Source organism: Protomyctophum bolini, assembly GCF_963924005.1.
Source record: "Protomyctophum bolini genome assembly, chromosome: 7".
Classification (NCBI taxonomy): Eukaryota; Metazoa; Chordata; class Actinopteri; order Myctophiformes; family Myctophidae; genus Protomyctophum; species Protomyctophum bolini.
This window is the reverse complement of record NC_137868.1, coordinates 33,818,607-33,844,380: the sequence shown is the minus strand read 5'-3', so window position 1 is coordinate 33,844,380 and position 25,774 is coordinate 33,818,607. Positions and strand designations below refer to the sequence as shown.

The following is a 25,774-nucleotide window of genomic DNA, read 5'->3' as shown; positions in this document are numbered from 1 at the left end:
CAATTAAATGCTGTGTCACATACAGTACGGCAAGTTTGAATTAGATCGGAGTTATGCCTGGGACAGATTGACATGCACACGCACACACACACACACACACACACACACACACACACACACACACACACTTTGTGGATGAATAGATAGATCGCTCTCCTAAAATCTTTTTGTCCTCACAAGTGGTGTGTGTGTGTGTGTGTGTGTGTGTGTGTGTGTGTGTGTGTGTGTGTGTGTGTGTGTGTGTGTGTGTGTGTGTGCGCATGTGCGTGCGCTTGCGTGCACATGCGACTGTGTGTGTGTGCGCCTGTGTGCGTGACTGTGTGTGTGTGCACGTGCGTGAGTGACTGTGTGTGACTGTTTGCTTTGAAAGAGAGCTCCCCCTCTCTGCCCTCTGAGGCCTATCGAATGGAACGGACCATCACAACATGTAGAGGCCAGAGGCTATCGCTCCATTAGAAACCTCATGTGGCTCCCTAAGGCCTAAGCACTAGCTCACTCTTTTTATTCACCTTCTTTTGGTTTGAACAGTGTTTCACTGAGCTTTAGTTCAGATGCTGCTGCCACGATATATGTAGCACATGTTGGTATGTGTTCCATTGTTTTAGTGTGTGTGTGTGTGTGTGTGTGTGTGTGTGTGTGTGTGTGTGTGTGTGTGTGTGTGTGTGTGTGTGTGTGTGTGTGTGTGTGTGTGTGTGTGCGCGTGCGAGCAAGCGAGCGCACGCTCTTGTATGTACAGTATGTTGTAGAACATTTGGCATAACCTATGTAAATATGCACATCATGTTCTGGATTTGTTTTAAATATAATCTGCACATGCACACTCACTCCACTTAGTCACTACTATTACATTGGCAGATTAGGTTTTGGTCAGGGGTCAGTCAACCAGACCACCTCCTCCTCTATAAACATGGAGGGACATCTACTGGCCTTAGAGGGCACTGCCTTCAATCTCCCTCTGTATTTCTCTCTCACTGTCTCTCTCCCTCATTCTCTCTCTGTTACTGTATGTCTGTCTTTGTGTCTCTCTTGTCTCTCCCTCTCTGTCTCTGCCTCTGTCTCACTCTTTGTCCATCTCCCTCTGTCTGTCCTTGTCTCCCTCTCTCTTGTCCGTCTCTTCCTCTCTGTTTGTCTTAAGTTTACTTTTTTTTGCTCCATCTCTCTTTGTCTCTTTTTCTTTTGCCCTCTCACCATATCACGCATAGTTCATCTCAGGTTCTATTTTCTTTGTTTTTGTAAAATCAAGTGTAATTATATTTATCTTAAAGAACACATTTGTTATTAGTAACTCATTCGATTGTGGGGGAGGGGGGGGGGGAGTGTCTGTAAAACCTGTGAATTATAAGTTCTCTCTGTCTCTATACCTCTCTCATACCTGTACAAAGACCCTAGAGAAAGCCAGTAGAATGGGGCCAGTTCAGTGTCTTGGTGAAACTCTTCATCATCCTGAATGACAGACCATTACATGTGTCTTGGTGAAACTCTTCATCATCCTGAATGACAGAGCATTACATGTGTGCTCAAGCTGAACTGGGGCTTATGGATTCCTCTGCGCAGCTCTGTGGTGCCACACTGTGACTGCTAACTTAAGATCCAGTCATAGCAGTGGCCATGTTTGACACCTGTGTGGCCACAGATCTCAACGTTACAGTGATACTGTGGCGTCTTACAGGCCAGCCCAGATCATTTTCTGGGAATTTTGCACTCACTACATTGGATTAACACTTCAAAGCTACCCTAAGCCTGGCAGTTTTGATCACTTGATTTTTAATCACAAGCTTTTGTTTTGATTTGCCCCTGCAAGTTCAAATCACCAGCTCATCAGGCCATGACTTAACACGTTGACCTGACACCTCAAAGGCTTCCACTGAGCGAGATCGGAAAGAAAAGGGGGACAAAAAGGAAAATGAGCGATTGATAGAATGGGAGACCGAAACACACACACACACACACACACACACACACACACACACACACACACACACACACACACACACACACACACACAACATAACATAACATGGGATTTCCAACTGCCAATTCACAAAGTGAAAGATTTAATTAAAATATGTCATAATTTTCGCTGCCTAAGCCTCTGGGATTCCTCAGCTGTGACCTCACGGACGATATTGTTTTTTCGGCGAGGACGTGGGGCCGCGAGGAATGGGATTACACATTCTTGTGTATTGACATCAGCTTCCCCTCTCCCGGCGCACATGGAAACAGACACGATGGGATGAGTTCAGAGGTCGACAAGAGGGATTGAGAGGGTGGAGGGTACGGTGGGCGGTGAGGTAGGGGTGGTTGGGAGACCGCGTCACCCCCCTGGGCAGGTTGACGAAAGAGAAGAGAAATGAAACAAGAAAGCCAAAGAGTCTAACCATCTCTCCACTGTTCTCAGCCTCTCCTTTCACCAACACACTCCCCTATCAACAGTGTGCCAGGTTGGCTGCCTGCCTGGCTGGCTATGGTCCATTGGTCCAGTGTTGGGTCCCATTACCTCACATTCTCATTGTTGGTCAATACAAGGCCAGATGTGGATCACACCCTGGCCTGCCGCTATGGTCCAGGTCGCCAGCCTCGTCCAGACCACACCTCCAGGCTCCATCCATCCTTTCAGTGGAATATGCTCCGCCAGTAGCTGGGTGTCTCAGTCTAACCCCATAGCCCCCCATCCCAAACCCCTGGGCTGTGGCTGTTCTGCCACCGCCCCAAGACACCAACCAGCATTATCTTCAAGTTTACCTAACTCTCCCCAAATTATGTGCCAGTCCTCTGTCTCTGTTTGTGGTTTAACCACTCCTTGAACTTCCACTGGTTTGCAATCAACGATCTTATCCAGCCCCCAGCATCTATTCTCTCTATCCTGTGTGCCCAGCTTCTCTGTCCCTGGCTGCGGTCACTGACTATGGTCCCTGGGCTCGTGGCCTGTGGCAGCGGGTCCAGCTGGGCCAGCCCTAACTACACTGATCCATGCGCCCAGCCAAGGCCGTCTCCTCTGTCAAGCTGGCTGACAGGCTGAGCCCTCTGGCCTCCAGTGGAATGGACTTCCTCTCTCTCTCTCTCCCTCACACACACACACACACACACACACACACACACTAGCAGGCAGGCAGACACGTATGCTTCACACAGATATACCTTTCACCGCTTTAACATGGCATCCCTATTTGGACTATATCATTATAGGCGTCCATTTTCATAAAGATTTGAGCTCGTAGCTGGACTATTTTTGCTATTTCTTTTAAATCTCGAAATTATAAAATAGGGCTTAAGTGTTTAAAGTACACATACAGTTTATAGACACAGCTACACTTTTACATGTGTATATGCAATGTACTCAAATTTGCACATTTTCCTCCCTCTCGCTACATACTCACGCTCACACACCTGCATGCCAGAGTATTGGCAGCAGCTACTGTGAAACTGCCTTGGCCAACTGTTTTTGTGTGTTGAGTTGACAGCTGAAACAACTTGCTTGTTTCACCCAGCCTGGAGGCAAGGAGGACAAATTAATTTAGTGTGCTTCGATGGGCACAGACTGACAGCTGCATAATAAAGGTGTGTTCTGTACGTCAGACCATTTTTGGACCTGTCTCAATAAGCAAACCTTGTTTTGTCATGAATTTCTCAAGATTTAGTTCAAACAAATTACTTTTAAATTGCTCTGATTTTTTTAACTGAACATTTATCTGACCATTACTGCATTTTTATACAACATTAATTCCAAACTTTTGACCAAGTTAATTTGTTTTTATAGGAGGCATTCCAGGAGTGCTGATATAAAGAATAACAGCACTTGGACTTTTAACTATGTAACACTCTACTCCAGGTGTTCTAATAACTGTTATATTAATTAATTGTCCTTATCTATCTTAGCTACATTGTAACATTCTTTGCACTGCAACGATGGAAGTTTTTCGATAAATAACATTTGGGTTAACTTGCGATCATCAGAAGAGGGATGAAGGGAATATGCATGGTCAAGCAGTTAACTCATTGGAATCGCACATGCCACCAAAGTGACTGTCAGCAGATGCTTATTACACTGGTTGGACTTTACAGTACATGGAAACATACAGATAAATGTACTGTACATGATACAAAGTAGCAGTATTACAAAGTATTGTGTCAGCAGTTGACTGACACAATAGAAAAACTAGTATGCACAAATATGTTTGTGTTGCTTGGCAATAGTCCACTCCACTCCCTGTCCAGTTGTGGAACTATTTGTGTTGGCGGAGCCAAATAAATGATTAAATAAACAAAGAAATCATGTGTTGTTGCTTATTACTGTTAACTAATAAATTACGCTTGTAGAACGATTGTATACAAGCAATATCACACTCAAGGTTTGTAGTGATTATCTACGACCAAATCACAGCTGTACAGTACCTGCTGATATAGTGTTACAGTATGTGTAACAGCACTGTGATATTGCTTAAATATATACCATGAACTGGTAGTACGTGTCACAGTATTTGTATCTGTATCTTTACATTTTTGGTCATGTATTAAATCCATAAAAACTAAAATCTTACATACATCTAATAAGTTCACAATGTATCACGTGTGTGAGCTTGTAGATCTGCTAATTTATTAAAGATTTAGAAAGATTTCACGTATAATGGCATGCCCAAAATCGGGACTTGAACGTGGTTAAATGAACACTGATAAGTACTGTGTTTTGCCTTGTGTCTCATCTAGGCATGGACGTTGACATGGAAGACCAAGGCCTGGCTAGCCCGGACCTTTACATGCAAACTGACGAGACAGACGAGGGCTGGGTGTCCTGGGCCTGGTCCTTTGTCCCGGCCATCGTTGGCGAGGAGGAGGAAGAGGGGGAGGATGGCCTGTACCTGCAGAGAGAGCCAGGGAGCAGCACTAGCAGCCCCCAACACCACACACCTAAAGACCCTATTGTGGCCATAGGTTTCTACTGCACCAAGGCCTCCGTTACCTTCAAGGTAAAGTACAGAACCCTGTTCACCATGGCTCACCACTTATATCCCAGCACTGTATTCTGGAGAAAACCTTTGCAGAAAATAGCAGATCTACAAGCGATGTGAACTTGTACATCAGCTATTTTTCAGTTAGATATTTAATGCAAAATCTATATACTGTTTTTGTTGACTGTCTGTAGTGGCCCATCTTCCTATTTTTACTAGCTTTAGTGGTTTTAATAATTTCATAATTGTCTGTTGCATTTTCAAATATGAGAAATGTGTGACCAATGACCACATCCATTTTTTCATCACTAAAGATTACAGAAAAGGTTTCTGCAGAACAAATAAAATATGAATGCATTTTTTTATTATTATTATTACAAGAGACAGAACATGATAAGACAATTGAGATTAGAATAGGCACAGATATGTATATTTGCCAGGAAATTATTTTGGAAGCTCTTCGAGATAATGTGCTCAATTGAATCTCAAGATTACAAAATAAGATATGGTTGTGTGTTAGCAATTAGGTATGTTTCCCTCCCTGACAGAGTTGTTTTTATTCCCTCCTCTGCATTCCCACCCGTCCACTTTTTTTGTTCTTTTTTAGTTTTTGGTGGTAATTTTCAGTTTCTCAGTCCTCTTCTTCTCTGTGTGCGGTACAGTGGAGGGTAGAGAAACCGCTCGCTAACTGGTGTCTTGGGCCACGTTAATGTTTTAGACATTATGCATGCTATGATGACTGTTCAGAAACAGATCCCAAATCCTGACCGCTCACTCAGAATAGTTGGAATTCATCTGTGTTTCCCACTTTGGTTCATGCATCTAGGATCACGTTTCCGCTCTTGCGTGTGCGTGTACGTGTGCGTGTGCGCGCATGCGCGCGAGTGTGTGTGTGGGTGTGTGTGTCAGAGTGTGTGTGTGTGTGTGTGTGTGTGTGTGTGTGTGTGTGTCAGTGTGTGTGCGTGTGTGTGTGTGTGTGTGTGTGTGAGAGAGAGAGAGAGAGAAGGGGGAGCCCTGTTTCAGGCCAAGCAGAGCCCGGTGCTTTTCTAATAATGTTTAAATTGTTCCTGTAGTGTTTGAGTTCTTTTAATCAATTAATTGCCTCTGGTCAGGAGTAATTGCAGACAGCTGAGGGGATGGCGTTTTAAACGGTTTCCCCCTCTCTTATACACGGAAGTATTTAGTTTTGAGGGAGTCTCTCGTCTTTGAACAGCCACTGCGTGAACCTGGGCTTGTCATGCACATGAAATCAGAGAGGTATTTTTAGGATCCTGATGCATTATTCCTTGGGCCTGTTTCATCAGAGAAATTGGCAGTACACTTTAATGACTTTTACACACATTACGCATAGTTGATCATCAGCCATTTTACCCCCCTCTTCGGTCCTGAGCTCCTGCCAAGCCGTTTGCAGCTCGGCCAATCATTTTTCATTTTCAGAAACACACAGACTACATTTTCATACGTTCGGCATTTTGAATCATTTCATCAAAAGCAAATTTGATGTACTCTCATCGTCGGTTTCCCACTTTTCCATCAAAGCCTTCCCATTGTGCGTTACATTTCTAAGGAGAGGGCGTAAAAGAAAAGTACCCAGAGGGTCTAATCCAACACGTATGAAAGCTCCAAGATGGCTCATAAAGAATCATTTGGTTTGTGTTGGATGTCCAAATCTCTATAATGTGGATGAGAGTGAAAGAAGAAAGGAGTGGTAGCTGTAGCACACCAGCTGCAGTAGCTCTGTGTATTATTGGATGGCTGAGGTGTTTGGGTCGGTGCTCCACTGGTCCTCGGTTCTCTCGGCTCTGTGTGTTGCTTTAGGCCCAGGTACAGTAAGCCTCTCTATAACCAATTGGGCTGCACCACGACAGCCATGTTGTCTCTGGATAACCCACGAGTGTGTTTCTCCCTGTCTGATGGGCAGCACTTCAAAGACAAACAGCACCATGCGCTAACGTGGTGCATTGCAGCGTTCCTTTGTCAGAGTTTAACGTCCTCGCAGTCCATCAACCCTTGGGAGCACCGAGGGCTGATGGGATGCAAGGAGGCGGAGGCTCCTTCATGCTGTTCCCTTAGTCCCCACACGTGATTAAACCATTGGAATCGAAAGAGGGGAAAGAGGGAGTGAAAAAGAGAGAGAGAGAGGCCGCTCCATCAGGAGGGATAATAAGGCACAGCTGGTTTTAACCCTGCACCTGCTTCCTGTGTTAAAGTTGAATGGGCTGGAGCTGAGCAGCTCTGCACCAGCCAACCCCAAGCCTTCACACCCCTCTGGACCTCTGTGCCCCCTGCTACCAAACCTCGCCAGGCATTATGGACACACGCACACAGGCACGCACGCAGGCACGCAGGCATGCAGGCACGCACGCACGTACGCACGCAGGCACACACACATACACAGAGTCAATAAATCTCTAGTGAGACCCAAGCTCCTGACACATGACCTCAGTGACTTTATATCAGTTTATATGATATCATGAGTGTGTTGTTGGAGTGTTTAAATGATTGTTACCCACCAAAAGAGAGCCAGCACAGCGGACCTCCTCTTGAGTCATAGAGGGGAGTGGCTGTCATGTGTTTGATGTATGTCTGTGGCCCCCCACCGGACTTGGATGAGAACAACAAGAACAGACCAGTGTGCTTAAAGGCTGACATCCTGTCTCAGATGTTGAAAATGTCATTTTCCCTCTGTTGGTTGTTATTGTTTGCAGGGCTTAGCCATTACCTTCCAGGGCCCCATTGCCTTTTTACATTAGATACTTATGGAGCTTTGTTTATATCTTAAATCATGTGTCTGTGTCTCTGCACAAACATGCACTCGCACGCACACACACACACACACACACACACACACACACACACACACACACACACACACACTAAAATGTCAACTATCTGAATTTGGCAGTAACGACTTTTCATGACGTCCATTTCGGTAATGTCCTAGACTATTACAGTAGGTCTTCTGGTAATGTTTTTGTTAATTGCATTTGTAATAATCCGTTTCTCCCACAAGACACTAAAAAGGCATTTGGTTAATAGAATACTTCTTTATCTAGCTTTTCCCCCCTAGCCATTTGTTTTTTATCCCATGTTTTGAAACTTGAAAAGATTGTGTTAATGTGGTTGCCTCTTAGATCATGTAAATATCCAGGGACCTCACATAAATACTTACACTGTTGCATTATTGTCCTTCTGTCTTTGGTCTTGTGTCTTTTAGCTGACTGAGACGCAGTCAGAAAGCAGCTACTATAGCCCTCAGAAGGTGAAGTCCAGAGAAGTCCTGTCTCTGGAGCAGGAAGGAATGACCATCGAAGTAAGTTCTCTACATTCAACCTCCCAATCCTCACCCTTCATTATTATTACCAGTAAGACGCCTGAGGATGAGAAGCGACGTTGCGTGCACGCATCCACCTGGGTGACAGCAGACTGCTGGGCGAACGCTGGCGCTTTGGCATGGGGGGTCAGATCTGTGCACAAGGGGGGTCAGATCTGGGGCGTCAGATCTGTGCACAAGGGGGGTCAGATCTGGGGGGTCAGATCTGTGCACAAGGGGGGTCAGATCTGGGGGGTCAGATCTGTGCACAAGGGGGGTCAGATCTGGGGGGTCAGATCTGTGCACAAGGGGGGTCAGATCTGGGGGGTCAGATCTGTGCACAAGGGGGGTCAGATCTGGGGGGTCAGATCTGTGCACAAGGGGGGTCAGATCTGGGGGGTCAGATCTGGGGGGTCAGATCTGTGCACAAGGATGCTAACGCACACCGAAATCCTTTTTAGCGATGCCGGCCCACGGGAGAGAATTTGAAGAGGGAATCTTGACACATGGCAGCACAAACACTAATATAAGCAAAATCTGCAAAGAAACATCAGGATTTGTCCATACATACAAAGCAAATAAACTAAAAACAAAAAAAAAACCTACAAACACATTACATACAGTTAAACAAACAAATGCACAATGTCCCCGTCACAGTTCCTTACCCCCACCCTACAGCTGACTACTGCAAATAACCACTATACATCCAGAGCAGAGAGAATTACATAAGCAGACTTGGTAACCTGACTGTAGAAAGTAACAGTACAGTAAAGAACCTGGGGGTTATTATTGATTCTGAATTGAATTTTAATTCTCACATTAATCATGTTACCAAGATTGCCTTTTTTCACCTTAGAAATATTGCACGAATCAGAGCCTATTTGTCCTTGGACGATGCAAAAACGCTAATCCACGCCTTCGTTTTCTCTCGGCTTGACTACTGCAATGCACTTTATTCAGGATTGCCTAAGAAAACAACTGACAGATTACAACTCGTCCAAAATGCAGCAGCCAGAGTTTTAACTAGAACTAAGATGAGAGAACATATTACTCCAGTTTTGGCATCACTGCACTGGCTTCCGGTTGTTTTTAGGATTGATTTTAAAATTCTTTTACTTGTCTATAAAGCTCTCAATGGCCTCGCACCTTCCTACCTAAATGACTGCCTGCCTAAATATGTCCCAAACCGCCCCCTAAGGTCTTCCACTGCTGGCCTGCTCGCGCTGCCGAAAAAAATGGCAACTAAAAAATACGGGGAAGCAGCTTTTTGCTTCTATGGGCCGTCGGCATGGAACAAACTCCCACTGTACCTTCGTCAGGCAGCCTCTGTAGACATTTTTAAAGCTCAGCTCAAGACCCACTTCTACAACATTGCTTTTAATTGAGTTTTAATTTGCACGTTCCCACCCTGCCCTGACTGATTTGCTGCATGTGGTGTTTTTATTATTATTTTATTTGTTTTTATTTGTTTTTATTTATTTTATGTTCTTATATTCAATTTTGTTCTTTGCCATTATTTTATCATTTTAACTACTTATTTTTATTGTATTCTATTTTTGCCCTGTGAAGCACTTTGCGCTACATTTATGTATGAAAGGTGCTATACAAATAAAGTTTATTATTATTATTATACGTTAGTTTCTCATGTGCCAAACTGGTCGTTAAATTCCTCAACCAAAAGCCGATGGTAGGGGCATTGACATTTTGCCTGTAACAGGCAAAGGTCTACCAAACAACACACTGACGGGAAATGCACGATTCCATAATTAACTGCGACCTTCGTCTAGGCCAGGCCAAGTTTTCATCCCAGTCTGTCCATCCGTCCATGTGTCAGTCTGTGAGCAGTTCATCTCCGGCACTGCTGGACCCATTTGCGTGGAACTTAAAGTAGCTATAAGAAGTAATAATGAAAATGTTACTACTCCGTCGGAGTAGAGTAGAGACTCGGAGTAGAGTCCCTGCTTCTTCGCCTGGGAAGGAGCCAGCTTAGGTGCTTCGGGTGGATCTCTTTAGGAAGGTCCTCGATGCACGACCCACTGGGAGGAGACCTGGGGCAGACCAAGGCGCAGTTGAGGGATTACATCAACTCACTGGCCTCATTTAGACAACCATATGACGGTGAGGAAATGAGAATAAACCTTTGCTTTCAGACCTTCTGACACTGACTGACTGATTTGACCCATTACCGTTCCCATGTCGGTCATTACAATAATGACTTAAGATATAAAAATAATTTATCTCATAGTTCAACTGTCCGTCCCTTCTTATGATCCTTTATGATTATCATTTCATTATTCAGTGTTTGTCTTTGATAAGATAAGATAAAATAAGATCCTTGCCCAAGTAGTAAGTACTGTAGGTTCATAAACCTTCCTTGGGTCACTAATCTCTGGCCTGGGTTAACACTTTGGAATCTAGAACCGAATCAGGCCAAGTCTGATCATTTCCGCCTTTCCCTCTCGGCGTAGAAAATATTTTTATACCTTACTCTCTGATTACCTGGTTGGAATAGGGAAAGGGGTTTTCTGCTCCTAAGCTTTCTACCAGATGTGAGTATTCTGAGAGATTTCCAATTCCAATTTCTGTAATTTATGCTTTTGCTGGAAGAGGGGGAGAGAGGAGTCTGAACAGGGACCAAAAAGTGAGAGCGGTGAAAGGCGAAGGGATGGCTAGTAAAACAGGGAAAACTAGGCCTTGTAATTATTGTGTGGTGAAACGTAAAGTTTTATAGGATTGCTCTCTGTTGTCTTGCCGGGTGAGGCGAAGGCTACGGTGAGTTAAGGCGAACCACACCTAGCTGGTGGTTACAGGCCTCTTGCACGGCTACCCACATGCACCACGTGTGCACGTGTATACACACGCAGTCATCCCAAACTCTGAGAGAGAAAATGAAAGTGGCAGCCATGTGACCCTTACTACTTTTCAACACAATGAAATGAGGCCATAATGTGACCAACACCGCAAACCAACACAACCCCAAACTGGTCACGGTTGAGAGCCTTGTGTGTGATAAGTCAACAATATATTGGGTCTTAAATCTTCATTAATTTCACATTCCGTGTTTTACTGCCACGTAAAAAGGTAATCCAGTCAAATTAATTTCTGTGAATTATTGCTGCGTTATAGTTTTATTAGGCTCGTATTGACTGCAGCAAGGAATATTACACTCTGGGTGTTCTCTTTGGAGAGAAAAGGCTTCTGTGCCTTTGGCAGTAGAAGAAAAATTATCAGATTTTTACCATAATGAATGTCCTCACATCATCACTTCATCTCAGGTTCTATTTTCTTTAATTGTTAAGCCAAGTGTAATAATGCTCATCTTAAGAAATGAATGTGCTTTCCATAGTATTTAATGTATGAGACCTTTCATCGGTGAGGGTGAGAAAGACTCCAAGAACAATTTCCAGTTTCCACCTTGTCCTTTGCAGAGAGGTTTGTCTGTAAAACCGAGTATTGGAGATGTGGTTTGAAAGGTCTCTCTCTCTCTCTCTCTCTTTCATCCAGGTGCTGATGATGGGAGAGCCTTTCTTTGACTGTCAGATTGGCTTCGTGGGCTGCCGGGCACTCTGCCTGAAAGGCATCATGGGAGTTCGGGACTTTGAGGAGAACATGAACCGATGTGAAGAGGTAAAGACAGACTAAAAACCTCAAGGAACACTCATGAGGGAAGAAGGAAGATTAAAAGACCCAGAAAAGAGATCACTTTCACCTAAACCAATTCCCTCCTGCGGCCTCTAAAGCTCCCGAACCACTTTCAGAGAGATGCGGTCGGCTTTGTTTATGGAGGAGTGTGATCCAAATGCCATCTGCAATTCACCGTAATGTTCAGTGTTAGCCACACACATGATTGAAATTGCTGTGTCGAAAGCGGTCTCGCCATCCTATCATATACAGCAAAGCCTTCCAGGCTCAGTTGAAGTCATTTTTGCTGTATATTTTCATTTTCATATACAATACTGTATATCATCGCCCACGTTTGTATAATGTAATGTAATACCATGCAGTTAATATAAATTTGATTATGTTTGCATACATGGAATTGTAGTATCTGGCTAATGAATTAAAGGCTGTGCATATAGCAGTTAGCAGTAGAATGGAACCATTCTTTTTTTTATCCCCCCCCCCCCCCCCCCCTTTGTTAAATATTCTTTTAACCCCTTTTACTTTCCAATTTAAAGTCCATATGGCTATTAATTCCTCCCCACACACAGTGTGCTGTTGTATCCTACTGACTCACCTGCCAGTGAGGAGCCCCCACCGGGAGGACGTAGGGCCTTCGTCCTACTCCGTCCACCCCAACACTCCCTGCTGACAGGTGCCGCCCCAACCTGTAGGAGTACGTGCAATGACCAATATCACCCGGCTCCCCTCCCCCGAGCACGGGCCAATTGTGTGTTTGCATAGATGCCCGACAAGGACGGATGCACCACGGTGGATTCGAAACCCACAACCTCCGTGGTGGTGGGCTGTTTTTTTTGTTATCTAATCAACAGAACTCTATTTATTTAGTATGATATAAAATATAGTTTTTTATATAGTATAGTCTTTTTTCATTTTTCTCTCCCCCTCTGTCCTTTTCTGGCTCTCTTTTTCTTTCTCTTCTTCTTCTGCTCTGCCTCTCTGTTTGTCTGCCAGGATGCAGTGTTTTTCAGCTGTGGAGAGAGTCTGAGCAGTAAGGGGATGACCTATCTCACCAATTCCCTGTTTGACTACCGCAGTCCAGAGAACAACGGCGTCAGAGCGGAGTTCATCCTGGATACTACCAACCACAAGGTCACTACTACTAGTACTACACAGAATAAATAAACAATGTGCTCAAGTCTCATGCAGTGTAACGGGTGCAGAGTCGAAGATATGCAGACAAACAACAGTTAGTACTCAGTTGCTGAAATGTAAAGCCTTAAAGGGTAAGACCACTTTTGTAGAGGTTTAGGTTGTTTAGTTACCTTGCCAAATCTGTACAAGAAATTAAAAAGAGAAATTGCTCCAGTGAAACAGCTCTCCAAGTCATTCTTTTAGTACATAAACAAACACAAACAAAGTTGATTCAGACAATATAGAGCATCACCAAAACTCATACTGTTTTATTTTCTTATAAAAATGTTAAGTTCCTGTTGATTTTACAATTTGAAGATCTGGATCCGGGTCCATGACTCCAGTCCGGGTTTTCTTCCTAATGAAAATGGCAAAATCAACGGGAAGTTAACATCTTTATGAAAAAATAAAACAGCATGAGTTTTGGTGATGCTCTATAATGTCTGAATCAACTTTGTTTGTGTTTGTTTACTTACTAAAAGAGTGACTTTGAGAGCTGTTTCAATGTACTTTAAGTCAATGAGGAGCATATTTTGAATTATCAATTTGAACAATTTCTAATCACTGGAGCAATTCTTTTTGATTTCTTGTTCACATTTGGAGTTTCATCATGGCAAGGCAACTACACAACCCAAACCTCTACAAATGTGGTCTTACCCTTTAAATATCACAGACCTTCACAAATGATTTAAGTATGAACAGTTTAACCCAAGTTACTATCATATGTTTATCCAGATATTTATCCCACCATGCCGAAATGGGACTCTATACGACTTCAGCTGTTTCCAGTTTATTTTGTCAGTCTATTTTTAGAGCTTGGAGCATGTTCCCCACAACGGCATCCAATCAATCAAAATGAGCATAAAAGTGCTTCCCATCTTATCAGTGCTCCTCGTCTGGACACCTGTTCACACAGAGGCAACAGCTAGCAGCCAAGCCACTGCTCTGACTGATTACTGCAAGATTGATAGACAGCTAGAGGACATATTGAAGGGATGAAAGGAATGGCATTTCCCTTAATGGAACAAATTAGTACATTCATTAATGTTAACCACATTAACCCTGGCATCCTTTTTTGTGTAATAATAAAAAAAGCCTCACCTACAAGCTCACAACTTGTTGCGATGCATTGTGAATTTGTGAACTTGTAGATCAGCTATTTCTGAAGAGCAGGAGCCTATCTCCTGCTCCTGTTTCGTTAGGTGGCTTGGTGCACAAGTATGTCCCCCAGCCATGATGCTAGTATGTCTCCAGGATTTACTCCCAATTCAACCCTTGATGCTGAGTACCAAGTACGGAGGCATTGGGTCCCATTTATACTGTTTGGTATGACCCGGTCATGGTATTGAACCCGGACCTCGTACTCTGGGCGGACACTAACCATATATAGACTCTTCCCTCCTTTCTCTTGTTCACTTGCTTTCTCTGTCTGACTCTCTTACATGTGGGTCAGTAAAAAAACAAAAGAATGAACGTTACTAGACTGTGTGTGCATTTTTGCGTTTACAAAGAGAGGAAGGGGAGACATGAACCAGGAGAGAGAGAGAGACCCCTCTTGAACATAACGGTTTGTGTGTGAAAGAGGCTAAACTGTTTTGTCTCGTTGCAAATCTTTGGTCTGAACAAGGCTTTAGGGTTTAGGCTACTGATTAACTGACACTGGCATTATTCAAACATCACTGCAACCTATTTTCCAACAATATCTTGGCTCTGAAATCCTTTCTGAAACGTAGTCCTAATTCTTACTAGGAAGTTGTTTTCTTGTTGAACTCCTATAGCAGTCCAGAGTCAGTCAAACATATATGACTAAGCTGCCCATCTGTAATAGCTAGACAGTCAATCCATACCAGATTCGTATAGCTACCACAGAAAGACCTTAAGCACATGTGTAATTGATTAATCAATATCATTAATGTGCATTTTTTCCCCAAAATGAACAGAATGTCTCAAAGAATAACATTTCTGGCCTGAAGTCTCAATCAATGAGGTACATGGCATTTCAGTAACACGGCTGTGTTTCTACAGCAGAGGAATGTCCCCAGTATCTATACATAGTAGTGTTAAAGCCATTATCACTGATAAGCCTAGATGGGCCTCTTCATCAGCCGTCGCAGCTCTAGCGTTGACTTTGCTAGGGCATTATTCATGACCCTAAGTGAAGCAACTGTTTGGACGCCCATCCATCCATCCATCACATTATTTATCCATGGAAGTCGAAGGAGTCACAGGTGTTTGTGTTAATTCATTAGTGCTCTTGAAACTAGCCTGTGGCTTTGATCCAAAAGCATGCCAAGTGCCATTAGAGGTCCACTAATAAATATTACTCATTAACCTGCCCTTTCTGATAAGGCTCTATTGAAATGCCTATGCAAAGACTTGGTGGAGAGGCACAATTGATCTCTCTCTCTCTCTCTCTCTCTCTCTCTCTCTCTCTCATTCCTTCTCATTCTCTCTCTCCTCTCATCAGTAGTTTGCTGCGCAATAGAAGCATTATTACCTACCGGAGAGTAACAGGCTGGTGATAACCTTTGAATACTCTTGAGGGATGGATGGATGGATTTTTCTATTTGTCTTCCAAAAAATGATAGTTAGTTACTTCCTGTCCCTGTTTTTGGAATGTCGTTTTAGGCAGATATTTTCCTAATGTTACTAGAAAATTTTAAAACAATTAGAAAAAATAGCAGGGATACAATCTCTGCTGAATCTATTTTCACTATTCGGTGTAAAACGTGTATACATGGTTAAAGTAAATTGGTCTCTCTCTCTCTCTCTCTCTCTCTCTCTCTCTCTCTCTCTCTCTCTCTCTCTCTCTCTCTCTCTCTCTCTCTATCTCTCTCAAATAATTTGTTACTGAAAAACAATGTCAGGGACTTGTCTAATTATCAAGTAGTTTAGAATACATCTAGAACATGTGGAATGTAATATTTACTTAAGGTAATAGTAGCGTAACCTGGCATATTTTTGCTTGCACAAACTTTGGAAATAAAATACTGAAGCCTAATTATTATGAAACTGCAATAGTCCCACCTTGGAGAGCCCGTCTCCTTCAAACTCCATCAACAATGCCCCTGCCTTGTAAAAGGTTCAAAATATTCTAGCTGATAATGCCACGGTCTTACTTAGCAAGTGATCTCTTCAGTAACACACCTCTTTGGCTCTGATTTGACCCCTCTCGTAGCCGCTGTGACCCCAGGCACTGCCCGTTTGCTGCCCTGCAGCCATGTTTACCTGGCCATGCGTTTGTTTGACAGGAGACCTACACAGAGATAGCAGGCATGCAGCGTTTTGGTGCCTTCTACATGGATTACCTCTACACAATGGAGAACAGCAGCGGCAAAGGTATTGTCCAATTCACTCCTCCTCAGAGAGCTTGTTTGCTCACCTCGCCACCTTATCTGTCATGTTCTCTTTTCCTTCTCTCGTGTGTTCTTTCTATTTCTACCTATCTGTCTTCTTCTTCTCTCCCTTTCTCTCTTGCCATCTTTTTCTGTCCCTCTCTCCCTCCCTCTCTCCACTCTCCTCTGTCAAACAAGCCCCCTGGAGACTAAAAGAAAGTTTGTCTTGTTTGAGACGCAACCACCTGGTCCTTGACCCCTCCTGTCCTTGCTCTCACCCCAAACCTACCTGCAGGGCAGCTGTCAGGACTGTTTAGTCTGCACTGACACATATTTGAGTTTCTTTTCTCCGCGTTGCTTGTTGATACACTGTTTCCCCTCTGTCTCTCTACCTGTAAGCGCTTGAGAAAGTGAATAGGCCTCCTCTCGGCTAATTAGGTGTCACTCTTCCTGGGAGAAGCCTTTAGACGGGCAGGATTCCTCATTCCTGGGCCGCAGCACTCAAGTATGTTTATTCAAGTCTGAAAGATCTGAAGTTCCCATTAAGAGATCAAGAGTACCCCCTTCAATTTGACTTAGTTGAAATGTTGTATTTGGCCCACGAATGTCTCGGCGCTTTAAGGCCTGATTGTTGAGTGTTTTATTTCAAAGCTGCGAGAGAGCTGCTGTCTGTCTTTAAGTGTGACGGTGGCGGTGAGAAAAGACAATCCCTCAATTGACATTCTCAAGTGCAGAAATCAAAGAAACAAAAATCCCTTCCACTGTGAGCACTTAATTTGAAAAACAGTCACATCGACTCCTGATGAAGTGCAACCCCTTACTGAGCCTTGAGGAAAAGTATGATAGGACTGTAAAAGCCCTGGTCGGGCCCCATGTCAAAAGAGGTCATGTCAATATATAGCCAGGTGATAATAGCTTCCTGTTGTCTTAAATTACTGCTACCCATTCTCCTTCATCAGCTGGCCTTACAGACATTAGTGGTTATTATCTGTAACAAGGCTAATGGAGCCTTTACTCATCAGCCATTGTTGTCACTCTGACATTCTGGTTACGATGTATGTTTTTGTGACCTAGACCTAGAGAACTAAGGTATGAATATAATAAGATCTCATCTCTCTCTCTCTCTGTGTCTGTCTCCGTCTCTCTATGTCTCTCTCTCTCATTCTTCTCCTTCTCTTTCTCTTCCTCTATATATCTCTCATTCTAACTAGGCTATTGTTTCCTCCCGCTGTCAGTTCCAGATAATAATCTAAATGAAAAAAAAACATTGATACTGTCGTCCTCAGCTGTCAAACTCATTTCTGACAGCAGGATAAGTGTCAGTCCCCTTCTCCTGCGGGATGTCTAAGGTTACACTTGCCAATCGGAATGCGCCTCAACTGTCAAAGTATGTTCTGCTCTCCGTGAACGGGACTAGATCCAGTGTCAGGCAAACAAATTAGGCTCCATTGCCACAGGACGAACATAAACTCTGAGTCAACGGAAACACTAACCCAGCCTCGGTTCACACTTGCACAGCCTCACGTTGACTTCACGTAAGAGTCATGCCGCAGATGAGATTTATACTGTTCGCTGAGAAATGGAGATGCTTATAATTCGTCTAAAACCCAGGCTAATTTCAACCCCCTTTCAATCCATTGACTACTCTTAACTGCAGCCATATGGTTGATATTAGGCTGTAATCCGTCTCAGCCCAGTCGTGGTAGAAATAGGAAAGGGAAGTGACATTGCCCTGAGCTTTTTTTTTGTTAAATCTCTATAAATGAATGGGAATTTGATCTTCCCCATCCTTTCAAAGAAGAAAAAGAGAGAGAACTCCACCGCCTGGTCCTTCTGAACTGCAAGAATGTTCAGCCCGGCACTGGAATGTATGTAATGGGAATAAAGCAAGTTTTGTGACCCTTTGTCCTTCTGCTTCCCTCCCTCCTCTCCGCCATTCATCGCCCCCTTCCTTTTTTTATTTTTAATTTCTCCCGTTTTTATTGCCGGGGAGCCATGGCTTTACAGCCGACCTCTGGAATAAGAGGGCTGCGACGAATGAAGCGGGGACAGCTGTGGGAGAGAAGTGGACATTTGGAATATTCATCATTACGGGCGGGTCGTGGCCATGTGAGCTGCTCCATGCTGCTCTGTTACACCATTGTCTATCAGGAGTTTTCCTTTTTGTGCCATTGGAATAATTCAACAGAGAGGATCACACTTGTAGTACGTAGTATACTACAAGTGTTTCTTTCCCTTATTTATTTTCTTATTTTTGATTGCCAACAGCCTCTCAAGTCGCTAATATCAGATCAGAGAACCCAGTGATATTCTGGCTCGTGAAAGTGTAAAACTGTTAAATAGAGAGAGAGAGAGAGAGACTGGGCGTCCTCTTGTGAGTTCTGAAAGTGACTTGAGAAAATAACAGATTCCCAATAATGGATCTAAAAGGAAAAAGCGTGACAAATTTCTCCTTGGAAAGGGAGGTTGTGTGTCTCTGTGTGCATATGCGTACGCCCAATTTTGTCTGTACCCTGTGTGGTCTTTTGGTATAGTGCTTGTGTAACCCAGGTCAAAATAGCCATGTCAATAAAATAAAGATCTAAATATAAATGGATTTAGGATATAAACCAGGTTAAAATACACTAACCAAACTTCTACAAAAGAGCTTTAACAATGAAAACTAAATAGGATTTGTCTAAAACTATTTTACTATACAGAGTACAATGTATGGGTTTATATTATATCTGTATTCACATTCATCTACTTGTAGTGTCTTTGAGAGCCCTGTAAGGTGCTCTGAACAAGCCAATGAACCAATTGACCAATCAGGTCTCTCAATTAATAGACTGCACTTTGGAGAATCACCAGCCCAGGTGATGTGATTCAGCTAATTACATGCTGCAGAGCACAGAATGTTCTGGAGAGAACAGGAGAGAGAAGCCTGTTGAGCTGAGCAGACAATTTGACAAACAGAGAGGAAAGACAAGATTTGATGAATGTGAACAGATTGTTTTCATATAAAGAGTTTTGATTGATCCAGTCTCTTTTTGAGAGAAGAGTGCTGATCCCTTTGAGAAGTTTGATCCTGGAACCTGTTAATTGTGTGAACTTTGTGAACACTGACTTGGTGAGTTGAACTTAGCCCAAATTTTTAGATTCTCGTAGAGGTTTTTTTCGATTCTGACGAATCTCTCTACGAGAGTCTAAACGTAAACTCCGCCCCTAACGTCGAAGAAGCAACTTGGATGCCTTTAAATCACTCTTACCTTGTACAAATGCAAAATCTAAGCTGCTTTTAATGTTGCCCCACTTGTTTGTGACTTCTACGGAACCATATTAAACTCTGTCAATGCTTATTTTTCAATAAAAAAGGTATTTTAGCCATCTTGCTTTTCTCTCCATTGTAAATGCGCAAGAGAACCCTGGCCGCTAGGGGCGCGGGCAATATTCTGTTGCGCCGTTTACCGCATTTACAATTCTGTTGCGCCGTTTACCGTATTTACAATGGAGAGAAAAGCAAGATGGCTGCCAGATTCCGAGACAGAGTTGATTAAAATACCTTTTTTATTGAAAAATAAGCATTGACAGAGTTTAATATGGTTCCGTAGAAGTCACAAACAAGTGGGGCAACATTAAAAGAAGCTTAGATTTTGCATTTGTACAAGGTAAGAGTGATTTAAAGGCATCCAGGTTGCTTCTTCGACGTTAGGGGCGGAGTTTACGTTTAGACTCTCGTAGAGAGATTCGTCAGAATCGAAAAAAACCTACGAGAATCTAAAAATTTGGGCTAAGTTGAACTACTGTTTGTGACTGACTGACTGCATGCAGCAGCAGCAGCAGCCATGTTACACTGCCTAACTTTCAACAGTTTTGATTTAATTGTATATCCAGCTAATTGTAATTAGTAGTTGAACTGAGATGAAGACAATGTTTTATTTTGTTTCTAACCTTTTAAGGGTGTGATTATATGACCTGTTTTGTAAACAGGTCAGGTCTTTTTGCTTTGATGGATTGATGGCGAGCTACCCACGATTCTACGGATGAAGATCCTCAACACCGCTGTCCCCTTAAATCAGATAAGAAATTGAGCCTTTGGTAGTGTGGTGTGGTACCACTGCAGCACACAGTTTCAAAAAATGTAATTTTATGAAATCAAAATACCTTAAACAGTCACAAATCCACATTCAAGTCACATGAACTTAAAGATCAATCACTATATCGACAATCACATTACAATTCCCATGAACTTAATAAGGTATTAAAAGTCCAATGAACTTCCCACTGTGTGTGGCAGTAAGTATGGAAATGAATGTGTTGTGTGTATCTCAAAAGTTCACTGAGAGCCCATCCGGGTGTAAGTATTCAGTGTTCAGTGTATTGTGAGTTCACTGTACAGTATGTCCATCCAGGTATGGTAGGTGTGTCAATGTGTATGCAGTGGAGGTGCACTACAAGTGGCTAGCACACTGAGAGTCTCACTGTGTGCTGCAGTTCATGTGTTTGAGGCAAATCCATCCCAGAATGCACTCTGTTCCTACACGGAACGAGGAGTGAAATCGCCTCATGCGCTTTTGAGCAACTTAATGCAAGTGGATGGAAGGAGAACTCGGGTGTCTTCTCTATTCATATATACTCTAAGAGTTCAACTCACCAAGTCAGTGTTCACAAAGTTCACACAATTAACAGGTTCCAGGATCAAACTTCTCAAAGGGATCAGCACTCTTCTCTCAAAAAGAGACTGGATCCTTTGCCCTCGGATACAAAGATATTGGATTAAGATATTTGAGACGCTCTCTGATATTTTGAGTATTCATATTGACCCCGATCCTGTACTAATAATTCTCGGTTTGTCAGACTCCATGCCTATGTTGACAAAAGCACAGAAACAACTCTTCTCATATGGTCTGATTACAGCGAAAAAACTAATTCTGACACACTGGAAGAAGGAAGAGGCTCCTGCATTTAAGCACTGGTTAAATGAAATGACTAGTACACTTCATCTTGAGAGAATAAGGTATTTCCTGAGAAACAGGGAGATACAGTTTGATAAGATTTGGCTGCCCCTTGTCCATTACCTGAGTAGAAACGATTAATAGACAGGATACCATTGATATGGTTGACTGTACGCCATTTTCTTTTCAGATGTTTTCCATGAGCTTTCTATCATCTTATTATATAGTATGCAATGTCACTGAGCAGTATGGGTGGGAGGGTTAAGGGATTTCTTTATCTTTTTTGTCTTTATTTTTTCTTTCATTTTGTTTCATAAAAAAAAAAGTATTTCATATTATGTTTGTAATAATGTATCTGTTCAATAAAAACATATTTGACAAAAAAGAAATTAAAAAAAAGGAAAAAGAGACTGCATCAATCAAAACTCTTCTGTAATCTGTACTCTGTATAGTAAAATAGTTTTAGACAAATCCTATTTAGTTTTCATTGTTAAAGCTCTTTTGTAGAAGTTTGGTTAGTGTATTTTAACCTGCTTTATATCCTAAATCCATTTATATTTAGATCTTTATTTTATTGACTTGGCTATTTTGACCTGGGTTACATTTACATACTGTATGTGTGTTTCTCAGTGTGTGTAGGCTCTCAGGACTTCTCTGTGGTGAATAAGGAGGAGTCCGTGCCCCCCCTGGTCCAGGAGACCTCCATTAAGAGGCTGGCGGTGGGACCGTTGGATGTCAGGCTACAGGCCAGTGCCGTCCACCGCATCCTTAAAATGGTCACCTGTGCCATGGACCACGAGTATGAGCCTTACTGCAACCCCCAGACAGGTCAGGCACACCACTCACTTATATGTTTGTAATCTATTGGTATTCTGGACTGGATTATCTTTCCCTGTTTAAAGATAATTTTATTGCGGAGTACAGTTCTATGATCTTTTTACATGGGTGTTTATGGGCAATTAAAGAATACCGGAGAACTCGCCAGTTTACCAAGTCGCCACGGCGAAGATTCTTCATCAATGTCTTCATCGTTATGCTAAGATGCTGTCTTCATTAGTGTAGTATGTCAAACCCACAGATGTTATCATGTTATAGTTCATTTCCAAAGTGATCAAATTATTTTGTGCAATTAAATGGTCAGCTAGATGATGATAAAAAAGGTGAGTATGTGAATACCAATGACAAGTAGGCTATAGGGCCTATCATTTCTGGAATTGTTTACTAATGAATTACATTGTTTCGGTACTTTGATGTTTAAACTTTTAGCATTCCTACCTTCTCTAGTGTTAACTCTAAACAACTATACTCTCTCAATTCAATGCAATTTAAATGAAGGTGAAGTAAAACTAAAATGCACTAAATCGAGTTGGTAAACTGGCGAGTTCTCTGGATACCCAATTAGGTACCTTCTCTTTTGTACTTTATTTTACTACTCTATTCTAATCTGTCAATGAAAGTCAATGCTATTGTATTCTGTTATTGCACATTGCACCTAATGTCATGCCCAGAGGATATGAAACGATTCACACAATGCCTCGCACTTTTCTGCATGCTCACCACATTGTTATTTCCTTGCACAACCCCATCTTTCAACACAGAGCTGTACATGAAAGCAGTGACCCGTCCGACCACACTAGGGAGGTTAAGCCAAACACCTTTTGTTAGCGTTCAGGCCCGTGCAGCTATTGATGAGCTCATCCCAGGGATGTTGTGAAAGCTGTATGCTGGAATGCGTGCATGTGTAATATCTGTAGCAATAAGTCTAATTTTTGCGAAACCATAACATCCGTAGGTTTTGCTTGTTTCAGCATCTGTGATAGATAATAGATGATGGGGGTAATTACTGGAGAGCTTTTGACTAAAGCAAGTCAGGTCGGTGTGTTCTTCCTGTTTCTATATGAGTCGGCTCTCTAGAGGCATAACTGGAGAAAGGTCAGTGTAGTCGACGCTGCAGGGGGGAGTTGGGAAATTGAGAAGAGACGATAAGAGGTGAAAAGATAAGAGGCACATTTTTCAGTGTGGTAGGTGTTCTACAGGGTGTGATAAAGTCACAGAGAGGAGTTAGTATCATTCATTATTTATTACGTGGGAATGCAGGGATACAGATGGCCGATAGTTTAGAAAAACATTCTGATACTGAAATGCTTACAACAATATTTCATAGATGAATATGAAGAATGACATTTCTGTGTATAATTTGTAAGCGATATACACTGGAAAAAGTAATAGTTGATAACCAATGGTTGATATAAATGTAACTCTTAAGTATGTGTTCTGTTCTGTTCTTTTTAACTTTTTCTGCGGCATATACAAATATACTCGTACCCCCCAGCTATGGGACGTTATCAGCCAACTACTTGCATGTTCGTACCCCCTCGGTATACTCTGTGTATGTAATGGTTGAGCCCCGCGGTAGCTTTTGGCATTGATCCGGTTGATATGGCAACGCCGTCACTTCCAGCTATGGGATGTAAAAATCCGACCAGTGGTTACCTCGTAAGGATTTTCAAACCTCAATAAATCGGAATCTAGGCGAGCTAGAGTAGAGTAGAATGGCTCATATTCCTTTGTCACACTTCCCAAAAGCAACATAAATAATTTCAGTGTCACTGAAAAGGCAAAGGGACAAAGATGATCTTAGTGCTTTGGGGGAAACCCCATCTTGTCTGGTCTGTAAGTGATTTGGGTGACAGCTGCTATTATGTTTCAACCTTGGCTTCAAGGATTCTCTCAATAGAGAATGTGTATGCCTGCCATGAGAGGAGCAAGGATCAGGAGGTCAAAGACATGACTTTCTTTCTAGTGCTTCTCTGCTGTGCCCTACTCCTCTTCATCCACCCGCTCGCCAAGAGCTCAGGAAGAATGACTTTCCTCCCCAAAACGAGCTGTGGAAAGGCAGCCAAATTGGCTGACGACTCTGAGTTTTATAAGATCTTGCCCTATTTAGAGAAGGAGGTTCCAACTAGCAAATTACTTACAGCATGCTTGGTTGTTTTTTCTTCTTTGGTATGTTGCTCAAGAACAATATAAGAAGAAAAAAAAGCAACTGGAATTTCACAGTTGGATCTGTTAAATGGAACAGGAAAACACAGGGCGTTTTTGGACTGTAGTTGCTGTGTGTGTGTGTGTGTGTGAGAGTGTGTCTGCTTGCGTGCACACACACACATGTGCATGCACATGTGTACAGTATGTGTGTGTGTGACTCTGTTACTGTGTTTGCTCATTTTGTATGCCTATGCACACGCCTAGACTATTTCATGCGAGCTGCAAACGTTTGGGTCTGCTGAGTGCGAGTGTTGACTGAGGATATGGTCGATCCCTGGCATGTGATTGGATTGGACACGGCAGTGCCAGAGGAACCTGATGCAGGCTGCGGCGCCGGGCCAAAGAACTAAGAGGCACTCGGATCAGGTTCTGAGCCCACCTCGGAGCTGGGAACTTAGTCCACCAGAACCTTTGCTGACCTGAGAAGGAGCCTGGGCCTGCATCCAGGATCTTTCAGTAACTGAGGTCTGGGTTTGGGTCCACCTCAGGCGTGTTTTAACTGAGGTCTGGGTTTGGGTCCACCTCAGGCGTGTTTTAACTGAGGTCTGGGTCTGGGTCCACCTCAGGCAGCAGAGCTCTTGTCACTCCTCACTCTGATTAGTGCTGACCTCCTCCACATTGACGCTTACTTAACATCGCTCATTGGTTGATTGGTTGTTGGTGCATTGGAAAAAATTGCCATGATTTTTACACGATAGGTGAAAATTCCAACGTGAACAACAAAGTGATCCAGTGTGGCAAGCCGGTAACGGGTGGTGTTCAGGGAAACTGTGTTCAGAAATCCGATGATGCCCAAACTTCTTCCAAACTTCTTCAGGCGACAGAACCAGTACAGACCCTTATCCCTTAACTCTTCCTTGATATGTACGCAGAGGAACTTGAAGTCCCTGTCCCTTTCAACTGCAACACCATAGATGAAAATACAGTAGGGGGGGGGGGGGGGGGGGTGCGCTCTACTCTGCTTCCTGGAGTCCACACTCCTGTTCTTGTTGATGTTTAGGGAGATGTTTCTCCCCTGACACCAGAGTGCCTGTGATGATGGCCTCGTCCCCATAGGCAGACTCGTCATCGTTTACAATCTGGCTCATCACCGTTGTGTTATCAGCATACTTGATGATGACATTGGAGCTGTGCATTGCCGTGCAGTTATATTTGTCTGTCCAGGGAGTAAAGGAGGGTTACCTGTGTTGAGGGTCAGGGGGTCAGATGTGATGTTGCCCATTCTCAAGTCTTGACTATGATGTTGAATGCTGAGTTGTAGTCTGTGAACCACAACTTGTCCTTCTTATCATGTGCAAGAAAACGGTGCGATGGAAAAAAATCTTTGTTATTGTGTTTTTATTAAGTACCAGTTCAGTAGAAGGGACTCTGTACCAGTCAGATGGC

At 43.0% G+C, this 25,774-nt stretch overlaps 1 protein-coding gene across 2 annotated transcripts in view; it reads left to right on the top strand.

Moving 5' to 3' along the window:
- The window catches only part of vps13b (vacuolar protein sorting 13 homolog B), a 445,793-nt gene that overhangs the window by 44,981 nt on the left and 375,038 nt on the right, over nucleotides 1–25,774 (top strand). For both annotated transcript variants that reach the window (XM_080768430.1, XM_080768431.1), the window contains exons 8-13: nucleotides 4,705–4,964; nucleotides 8,164–8,259; nucleotides 11,764–11,886; nucleotides 12,895–13,032; nucleotides 16,326–16,413; nucleotides 21,974–22,171. In XM_080768430.1, the coding sequence (XP_080624556.1) occupies nucleotides 4,705–4,964; nucleotides 8,164–8,259; nucleotides 11,764–11,886; nucleotides 12,895–13,032; nucleotides 16,326–16,413; nucleotides 21,974–22,171 (903 nt within the window). The remainder of the gene's footprint in view (nucleotides 1–4,704; nucleotides 4,965–8,163; nucleotides 8,260–11,763; nucleotides 11,887–12,894; nucleotides 13,033–16,325; nucleotides 16,414–21,973; nucleotides 22,172–25,774) is intronic.